This window comes from Meleagris gallopavo, chromosome 1, assembly GCF_000146605.3.
Source record: "Meleagris gallopavo isolate NT-WF06-2002-E0010 breed Aviagen turkey brand Nicholas breeding stock chromosome 1, Turkey_5.1, whole genome shotgun sequence".
NCBI classification, from domain to species: Eukaryota; Metazoa; Chordata; class Aves; order Galliformes; family Phasianidae; genus Meleagris; species Meleagris gallopavo.
The window spans coordinates 174,295,051-174,305,638 of NC_015011.2; the positions used below are offsets into that span (position 1 = coordinate 174,295,051).

Below are 10,588 nucleotides of genomic sequence, written 5' to 3' on the forward strand. Positions count from 1 at the left end.
CCAAAAAACAAATTCACCATGATGTATCAGCAGGTATGGATCTGCTAAGAATATGCAGATTCCTAGAGTGAATCAGGAAATGCCTCAGACATTGCCTTACTCCTTACTTTGGGTTACATTTAGTGGGAACAAACTGAGTGCAGTATATCTTTCCATGCTACTACAGTGTACTTTGCCTGCCCTTACAACACCACTGCATGACCAGTCTATTTTAAATTGGACTCTTCTACTAATCTCAGAGATTTGCTGCATTACTGGAATTCTGAGGTTGCCTTAGGCCAAGAGTGAACTTAAAGGTTTCCTGCATTAAGGTATATGTCTTTGTCAACACATATGCACTACAACTTGGTCCAGTCCAGCATTGAGATAGACTTAGAAACGGATGGGGGCAGCCAGCTACAAGAAGAGAATTCACAAATGAAAGTGTCTCTAGGAGGTCATGCCCCTGCTCCATTGCCAGCAAGGTTTGCATCCATACTGCAGTGAAATGTAGCTGATTGACCTCCCGTCCTCTTCCCTTCTCTCTGTCCTGTACATAGGGGAAGGAAAGACTGCATGCACACGAAGGTTATATCTTATGACTTCAATTTAAATTGAATAAAGCAAATTATTATGAGGAAAATTTTGAGAGATCTGTATGTTTCCCTTACCTAGAGACTTCTGATCCATGGCATTGAACAAAGAAGCAAACAAATTCAACAAGGCAGGATGTCAAAACTAACACAGGGAGGCTACTTCCCTTGTATTTTACTGGCCAAGATGTTTATTGTAAAAACTTTTCTCCACGTTTATGTATTTTTCATGCATGATGTCTCAGACAAATTGTTCTAAATAGAAAGTCATTGAGTGCAGTGCAACACTAAACAACCATAAGATGGTAAATCCACAAGCTGAGATTGCCTAATTATTAGTAACCTAAGTCTGTTAGTGCTTGTCACGTTGTTTGTGCTGAACCCAAACATATAATCCCTTCCTCAGGCCTTTCTTCCCCTAAAGCCACAGGGCATGAGCTACATCCTGCTGAGAAATAGCTTAATGCAGCTTGATCCAGATGAACAGAAAGAACTGGATTGTCTCCCTCCAGGGATGGGCAATGCTGAGAGGCCATGGCAGGACCTCAGTGGCTAGGCACAAGTAACTGGAACTTTCTATTCTCACACAAAGGAGCCCTGGATTTCTTGTGCCAAGAGGCTATTAAAGAAATACCATTAGGTAGTATCTATAGAAGTGGAGCGCAGATACCTTGGAAATGGGGCATCATCTACAGCCTAGACTCAGCCAAGAAAAATATCCATCAGTAACCATGAGGAGACTCCAGATTTGTGTTACTCAGAGGGAAATCATCATCCACAAGGACTGAGCCATGCAAAGCTGAGATGAAGATACCAAAGTTTTGTTTTGTGGAAAAATACCACCAAGGTCACAAATGCAAGTTTGAAATTTTTTTTTAGTCATATTAAATAACCAGATAACAAAACAAAAGGTATCAAATGTTCTAGAGACCATAATAATCCAGGTCTATCCGGTTTGGTAAGAGCTTATATGCAATATTACATAATTCACAGGTGACCCAAACAAAACATTTCTCAGAAATTTTTGGCCACTCCTTTTGCCTGTTCTCCACTGCAGTGTGTTGTCCATGGCCACAAACTAATATCTACATAACTGATGGCTCACTCCCCATCTGCACTGGGATGCATGAAATAGTAGAAAGAGCAAAATCAGAGAAACTCATTGATTGAGTTAAAAAAACAATTTAATAAGTGAAGAAGGTTAGGAAAAAAAGAAAAAAGTGATGTCAAGGCAATCCCTCATCACCTCCCTCAAGCAGATTGATGTCAAGCCAGTCTCCAAGAGATTGCCACCTCAAAATTTTGCCTTCCCCTCCACTTTCTTCTTCTGCTAGCCCAATTTTATTTCTCAACATGATATTATATCATACAGGATATCTCTTCAGCAAATTCACACCAGCTGTCCTAGCTGTGTCCTTTCCTAGCTTTTTGTCCACCACCATGCTATTCAACAGGGGAAAGAGAGAAAGCTTTGCTCTTTTACAAGCACTGTTGATCAATACACAAAGCACTGATCAACACTTTTAACCACAGATCCAAAAATCATATAGTCTGCTACAAATAAAACTAACCATATCCCAGTCAGAGCCAGTGCATTCACAAAGACAACTTAGAAACTCTTGATATACATCAACTCCATTTTTGGCCACATTCAGGTTAGCCAGAATCCAGATGAGCATCCTGTCCAAGTCAAATGACCATGAAACAACGATCATTCACCACTGAATCATTCAATTTTACTTCCTTCTTTCATCCCACTGCAGAGCACAAAACTGCCCATGTCCAAAGGAGCCTCAAGTCTTGATAGCTGTTTCTATTTTTTTCCCTAGACCAGAAAGACTCTAATGCTCATCAAAGGGCTCTTCAAAAGATGTAGTTTCGTGAAGTATCCTTGTTCACAGCAGTTACTTGCCTCAAAAAAAGACAGGGTGTAAATATTTCAGTAGCATTATTCCAAACCTCCTCAATTGATTTTTATACATCATGGTGCACTTCCATTTTCACTGTGTGGCTACAGTTCCTGTAGCCATTATTTCTTCCAACCTCCTTGAACTTCCTTCCTCCACTTGCTGTCATAGGCACAGGTTCTCTGCTGAATGTAAATGCTGTGACTATGGTGATAGGGCAGGAAATGTTTTTTTCCCAACCCACAACATTTTTTGTCATTTAAAACGAAGGTAAAAAGACAACATGTAAAATTCACACAGATACATCATAGAATTAACATCAATTTCTTTTTGATATTGATCTTATTAGTATCAGATATATTCCCAGTGATTTTGAGCCCCCCAAAAATGACTTCATTTTCATGGAAAGATCTTTGTTTTGATTTTAGTCCCCTGTTCACTGAAATCTTCTCTCTTTTTTGAGAGAAAAGGAAAAAAGAAGTATTAGTGATAGGTGAATTGTTGGACTGGATGATCTTGTAGCTCTTTTCCAATCTTGGTGATTCTATGATTCTATGATTCTTTGAAAAAGGAAGAGGGTTGACAAATTTTGAGGAGAAAATAAAATGGAGCATCAAGTCTGTTCTTTCTCAGCAAGCTTTCATGCTTAAACTCTTAACTTTATTAAACTTTAACTTAAACTAACTCTTAAGTTTAATTTTCAGCTGTGGCCATGGCCCAGTTAAAGATTCAAAAGATAAAAGGGAGTTGCTCAACAATCTGTTGATTGGAATGGGGCTTCAAATTCTTCTGAAGTATGTGAGGAATTAATCAGTACGACATCAAAGACTCACAGATCTCAAAGAGGCTTCAACACATCTCACCTGAAACCCAGGCCCTGGTCCAGATTCTACTTAATTGCCACAATGAGACATAAAGTCAGTTGTTGAGGAAGAAGACAGACCTGCTTCTAGAAGTAAATCACCTTTTGTCATCATGTTTTCCAATCTCAAAATTCACAGGTTTCCCGTAGGCCTACCAAAATGTTCAGAAGTGATCATATGAAGACCCAGTCCTTTGACAGCTATTCCAGATGTGCAATGAAGTTCTCCTCCATAATTCATCAGTTCTTTTTGGTACAGATTCTCTCCGTCTGAAATCAGAAGTTTTTCTAATCAGCCAGAAATATAGTGAATTAAATCAGTAACCCAGAAACTCTTCCATAGGCGTTTACTTATACCCACATGAGCTATCCTGTCTGATAGCTCATGGGAAGCAGTAACAGTATTTTCTCTTTTAAGTGTAATTCCTTCTAGATTAGTGCTAACACTGTCACAAGAATGCATAGCCTGAAAAAAATCACGTCAGCTTGCAGACTGCTGCTTGCAATTCTCAAAACTCATCGCTTCCAGTGGGGTTTTGTGGAGTGCAGCTGAGACAGTGTTGATCTCAGGGGACCAGGCAAGTAGTCGCTGCCCTCCTCAGCAGTGGTTTCCTCCACCATGGACCTCCAGGAAGTTGCGCAGGTAGAGATGGAGGTAGAAGATGGCTACATACTTGTTAGGGTAAGCTCTTTTTTTCTTGAAGGCTTTCACATATTCTTCTCAGGTGATATAGCACTCATATAGCATTCATCTCACCTCTGCCTCTGCATCAACACAGACAAGCTGTCAGACCAAAGTGTTGCAAAATTGTCTTTGTGTATAAAGAACTTTGAGGGAAATGCAGTAAGAAGTGATTATACAGTGACTACATTGATTAAGTTACAGAAAGTGAACTCTGCAACCCTGTGGTTTCACTTCTAGAATAATATGAAGAGAGACAGCCAAAGCTGGCTGCTAGCTGTGACATGACATCAACAGGGAAGTCAAAGGGAGTATTTGTTTAACATGCTTTCGTTTATTTCTTAGAATAGCGATGCCATTACATTTATACCACCGAAAACTGAGTCACGTCCAGGATTGCTGCATGGAGCTCACAGGATCTATATAAGCATCTTAGCTCTGGTCTTGGGAGACAGAAAGTCTAACACTTTCTGCAGCAGTGAGGCTCTTTGGCAATGCTGGTCACCACACAACACCTCCTACTTTGTGCTGCCATTCTCCTACCTCAGAGCCTTCCTTTTCCAGTATCACTTAAACCAGCATTATGGAGCAACGCAGACTTAGACATTGCACAGGTATGTTACCAGGGAGACATCGTAACTGCATCATGAATAGCCTGATTTTTTACTTAACTTCTACATTCCTTTCCTGTCTGTTTATATTATCTTCTCTTAATTTTTGCAGAGATGACATAGAACTACTTTAACTTGCTGATTGGCTTAGACAGCCTAGATCTGACTTGCAAAAGAGATGAGTTCCAACTGGTAAATAGTGGGGGGCATATAATTTTTAAAGCATTATAAAAATATTTTTATACTATTTTGGAGCTCTGTGTATTTGAATACTCAGTAAATTGCATTTACCTGAAAGAACTGTTTGCTAACAGTGTTCTGCTGTTCAACTCTTTTCATGTACATTAATCTATACTACAGAGAAAATACCATTTGTTAAACTGAAATGGGATGAAAAAAATACATCTAAACTAACCACGACTTCAGGACAATGGAGCAATTCAATCAAATGTAAAATGCAATTGCTGAAAGATCACAGGTATAAATATTAATTTTTGTTTTCCTTTTCTTTTTCCAGACATATCTTAACAAATTCTTTCCACTTCTTGAAAAACACCCTGCCATCAGCCTAGAAGAAAGGATTAAAGAAATGCAGAAGTATTTCCACCTGACTATAACGGGAAAATTAAATGCAGAAACAAAAAACATAATGGAACAGCCCAGATGTGGAATCCCTGATGTAGCAGATTACCAAACATTTTCTGGAAGTCCACGATGGAATAAGAAATACCTGACTTACAAGTTAGTGGTGGTTAAGATTTTATAGAGAAAGGATTTGTTTTGAGCTTAAATTTGAAGGTTTCCTTCACAACTTATATATCATTTATCTGTTTCCTTTTGCTGTTAGGATTGTTAATTACACACCTGACCTACCCCGAGAATATGTGAATGATGCAATTAGAAGGGCTTTGATGGTATGGAGCGATGTGACTCCACTGCGCTTCAAAAGAGTTACCCAGGGACACGCAGACATCGTGATTAAATTTGCACGTCGTGGTGAGACTATATAGTTTTTAAAATTCAGTGCTCCTTACCTGATTTACAGCATGCATTCTTATAACCAGAGGCTTAGGAAAGAATAACAAGTTTGGAATTACCAGTAAGTTTATCTTCCCTTTATCATGCCACCAATTTTACATATAATGAATCAGCTTAACTCCTATGTAAGCGTTAGAAAATCTCTTAGGATTTATAGTTGTGAAAGGGAGGGAGAATTCAACTCCAAACTGAGACATTCAATTTTAGATGTTCAGTGACCGTCTGCCTTGACAATCAGTGCAAACCAAACAAATTAGAAGATGTGTGTAGAGGAAAACAGCTGGTGCTGAAGACCCAGCATCCACAAAGCTGCATTTAGGCAGGTTCAGGTAGCTTTACTTTGGTCTAGCTCCAGTTTAGTAATCTGACTGAACACTTTATGCAAGCTGGGGTGCATCAGGGTTCACAGAATCACAAAACTGTAGGGGTTGGAAGGGACCTCTAGATATCAGCTAGTCCAAACCAAAGCAAAGCAGGCTCCCTGCAGCAGGCTGCACAGGTAGGTGTCCAGATGGGTCTTGAATATATCTAGAGAAGGAGAACCCACAGCCTCCATGGGCAGCCTGTTCCAACCTCACTGCATTGGTGCCAGAGAGGATCTTCTCATTGATTTTCTTCTAGAAGGAATCTCACTGATGGACTCCAAGACCACAGGTGCAAGCCAGAGCATGCTAAATGGGGATGATCATTAGGGTCACTTATGATGCTCATATGTGCATCACATGGGCATATTTTTACTTACACCTGGCACTAAATTGACTCAGCATAGCCCAACTGAATGCCTACACTAAGGCCAGCTGACTTATTTTCTAGACCCGCTGATGATATTTACTAGATCTCCAGCAAGGGAAGTGAAGATCAGACACCTGGTTTACATCACAGATAATAGCATATAAACACCAAAACATGCCTAGCCCCTGCTTTGTTCCTGGGCAGCATATTGCTAGGAGGAATCTATTGATGTGCCCATCAAAGTGAGAAAGGATTCTGCAAGCTGGAATGGGTTTTAACCCCTTGTCGTGCAGTAGGACTAGGTCTCTTCTGCCTGTGCTAGCTCTGCCACACGGTCCATGCCTTTTGGTCTGAGGAAAAGGACACATATTCATATTCAGTACCCCAGAAATTCTCACTATGGTCAAAGATCTCTCAGTGGGAGAGGAACATTTTCAGATTTGGTACAAATATACTGTCCTGTAGATTCTCCATGTAGGAATTGGTAGCATCCCACAGACACTATGATAGCAGTAGGTAATAGATCGTACTAAGACTGGGGAGAAAAGAACTTAGCTAATCAGATACACAGTTTTCTGTACCCCAAACAATTGGCTTCCACTACAGTCAGTACAAGTGAGTGTTTAAAACTTACACTGCACAGCACTGATCTACATTAAAAACATTCAGGGGCTTATAACATCTACCAGTAAGGATTTATTCTGAAATAAACACTGGATGCTGCTTCAGAAACAGGTTTCTGGCAAAAGCTCAGCTGTCCATGCAGAAGTTCCAAGCATGCAGAAGTTCCAATATTTGAGTTTAGTTTTTGGATTTAAGTCATGAATCAGGAAAGTGTTTCCTAAAGCCTTGCTCCCCATTTTCACAAATTTGCTATTATAGTCTTTTTTTTTATTAAGAACAGGAATGAAAAAAAGGCAGCACAAACAAGCGACTTGCTTTGGTTTGCTGAACGTGAGCATTAGAGCTCATGCTGTCTGATGACATTTCTTTCTTTTCAAATGCAGCGCATGGTGACGGATATCCCTTTGATGGAAGAAGTGGCACATTAGCTCATGCTTTTCAACCCGGAGAGGGGCTAGGTGGAGATGCTCATTTTGACGATGATGAAAGGTGGTCAAAATACAATCAAGGTAAAATTCACTTGTCTTTAGGAAAGGGAAAGAACAAACATTGCATATTTGTGTCACAAGTACACAGCCACAGGAAATGTTTTCCATAACACTTCATGCTTCAGCACCACTTCAGTATCAACGTTTCCCTCTTTTCAACAGCCTAAGTCCTTGTGTTTCCTTATTATTTGCAGTTACATAATGCTTGTTCTGTCTGGATTTCAAAGCAGTTTTTGCAGGCTAAGCAAGGATCACAATCTACTTAACTTATGAAGAGATACAATAACCTGCTTGTAGGTGTAGGGTTGATTTAAATCAGAGGGGGAAAGAGACTCTGAGACTCTGTGTATGAAAGGAATAAGCAATATTTTTTATTAAAATATTACAATTAAATGAGAAAGTTCAGTAATAAATAATCAAAATTTCAATGCTTCAGTTCAGCTGAATGAAAGACACAAATTCTCCTGCTGCTTGGATTCTTTGTATGTTAAAAAGAAATGCCCAACTTTTAACATGCTTTTATGCTGCAGGAGTTAATTTGTTCCTTGTTGCTGCTCATGAATTTGGCCATTCTTTGGGACTCGCCCACTCAAATGTCCGTGGAGCCCTGATGTATCCTCTCTACTCATATGTGAACCCAGAAACCTTCACACTTCCTCAGGATGATAGGCGAGGAATTCAGAAGTTATACGGTAAATTCACTTGATTTTCAAGATAAAACCTACCAGTGTATAGGTTTCACTCTCCCTGATTGCAGAGGCTTCCTGTACTACCAAAAAGAAAGAAAGGAGTAAAACTCAGGAAAAAAATATATATATATATTTCTGTATGCACTATATCTGTTCTGTAACATGCCCCCATTGCAACCAAGAGCTGATGAAGAGGCAGTGCAGCAGCCTGGTGCACTTTCTTCCTGCACACCTGTGCATTGCCAGACACTTCCTATGGACCTTACTTTGTAAATGAGCTATTTCAGCAAGTGGAGATATTGGCTGCTCCCTGGGAAAATGACACTATCCCACTAACCAAGTCAATGGGACAGATTAGTGAAAGCAGAAACTACTCAGAAGTAATAGTGGAGCATAGCTGCAACAGATCTCATGGGTTGCCATGGTTTATTTCCTTTAGGCACCATTTTCATCGGGGAATAAAACATAATTGTTTGTGTTGTCTACTTCCAGCATAGTCTCTATGTTTTGTGTTTCTTTCCCACAGGGAGAAAGTCAGCAAACTCTTGAAGAATGTGTTTCAAAAAAACCTAAGAATTCAGATCTGGTAGTTTTGGTGTTCCAAAACCATTTAAATGCTCTGGCTAATTACACTTCTAAGCATCACCTTGAACTTTTCATGATTTGTTTACATGTTATCCAATTTCATGTGACAATAAAAAAAATCAAACATGTTGTATACTTTGTTGCCTAATGCTTGTTGTTTGTTGTGCTGGATTTTTTTTGTTTGTTTGTTTGTTTTTTCTTCTGGCATTTCAATGCTGTATTGAAGAACTCCTACAGGTATATTATACAGAAAAATACTCTCTTGAATAGAGGTGTGGGTACCAAAAGAGCCTGCGTGCAACTACTGCTGGATTTACAAGCCCTCTTCATGGCACACTTCCAGTTCCCAAACACGTCCCGTCCCTTCTCAGTCACTGCTACTGACTCCTCAGAATCACAGTGTGCTTACTGTATGGCTCACACAAATCCAAGCACAGACAGTGTTTCTAGAGCTCTGGGATCACCTTCTCTTTGTGGAGCCATTGTCCTGGGGGACCTGAGCTGCTCTGTGCTGCAGGGTGGACCTGCCTTCCTGCCATAACTGAAGAGCTCAAATGACACAGGGAGATGCATCAATGTCTCTCAAATCCCAGGACAAATTGGGCATGGCTTCCTGGCTCCTTGAGCACCACCTGTGAAATCTCAAAGTCTCCACTGGGCCCAGTCATAAGATGAGAATGAGATGGGAAGGGTTCTACAAGTATAGCTTTGCAGGCAGGCACTGATGTACAAACACTTGAGCTTTTTTTCCCCCATTCATCAGGATAAAATGTTAGAAGACAAAAACTCTTTCCACTAGGAGTTCTTGTGTTCCCTCTTGTGGAGAAAACGCTCCTTCTACTTCAGCACCTCTGCAAAATGACAGCATTTCCCAGCATTTATCCAAAAGTAATGGATGAAGTAGGTCACTGGGACATCTAGAGTATCAAGATAATATAAGCATAGGGTGTAAAGCATTTTTCTTGAGGCGCTTTTCCCTCAGATAAGTTTCTCAGCTCTGTTAAGTCAGAAGTTTGAAAGCACTCCTATCAGTTACCAGACACTTCTTATACCTGAAACTCAAAGATGAAGCATCTAGGACTATTTGGACATTCTCCTGAAGGCCTCAATGTAAGAGAAAAACAGAAAGTCCCAGACTAAGGTCAGGTCCCAGACTGCGTAAAAGGCTGCAGAAAGAAATTAGTGAGCTCCACAGCCTCTGTGACTGCTTGACCAACTTACTTAAGCTGTATCTCAGTGCTGTATCTCAATGCTGTTTCACTGATACCAAAGGGAAAAAAAGGAACTATGTTGGTTGCTCTAAAAGTAATGACTCCTATTTATTTCCAGAGAAACTACTACAGATACGGAGAGCACAGTAACATTATTTGATAGAGCAAATGCTCAGCTACAAAGAACATTTTTCAACACGATCACCACAATTAGCTATAATTTTCAGCAGTGGTGAACAAGAGCTTGCATGTCACGCTTGTAAAAATCTGCATGGCCATCAGAATGTAGCTTGTCTTTCATGTCACTGTCACCAATGCTGAAACACATCACCCACTGCATCGCTGTGCTCACACCCAGTGCTTGGTATCCAAAACATTCAAGGCATCAAAGAATGTCAGTGGATGCAATTTTCACCACATGGAAGAAATCAGTGATACACCTTTGCTTCAAAGGCACTTCCATGTACATCTATGCAGACTTCCCCTCTGCTGCCATCAGTCACATGGCCACACAATGTAATGCAATTGCCATACCACCATCTGCCTCTGACATCAAGGGTCAACATCATAATATAGGAGGCATTACT

General features: G+C 40.2%; 1 protein-coding gene across 1 annotated transcript; it reads left to right on the top strand.

Annotated features, from left to right (window-relative positions):
- The first annotated feature begins 4,401 nt into the window (after positions 1–4,401).
- On the top strand, positions 4,402–8,925 carry MMP7 (matrix metallopeptidase 7). Its single transcript, XM_003203483.4, has 6 exons — positions 4,402–4,637; positions 5,152–5,375; positions 5,482–5,630; positions 7,412–7,537; positions 8,047–8,208; positions 8,732–8,925. The coding sequence occupies exons 1-6, from the start codon at positions 4,518–4,520 to the stop codon at positions 8,752–8,754; spliced, it is 804 nt and encodes a 267-aa protein (XP_003203531.1). The 5' UTR covers positions 4,402–4,517; the 3' UTR covers positions 8,755–8,925.
- Positions 8,926–10,588: the final 1,663 nt, after the last annotated feature.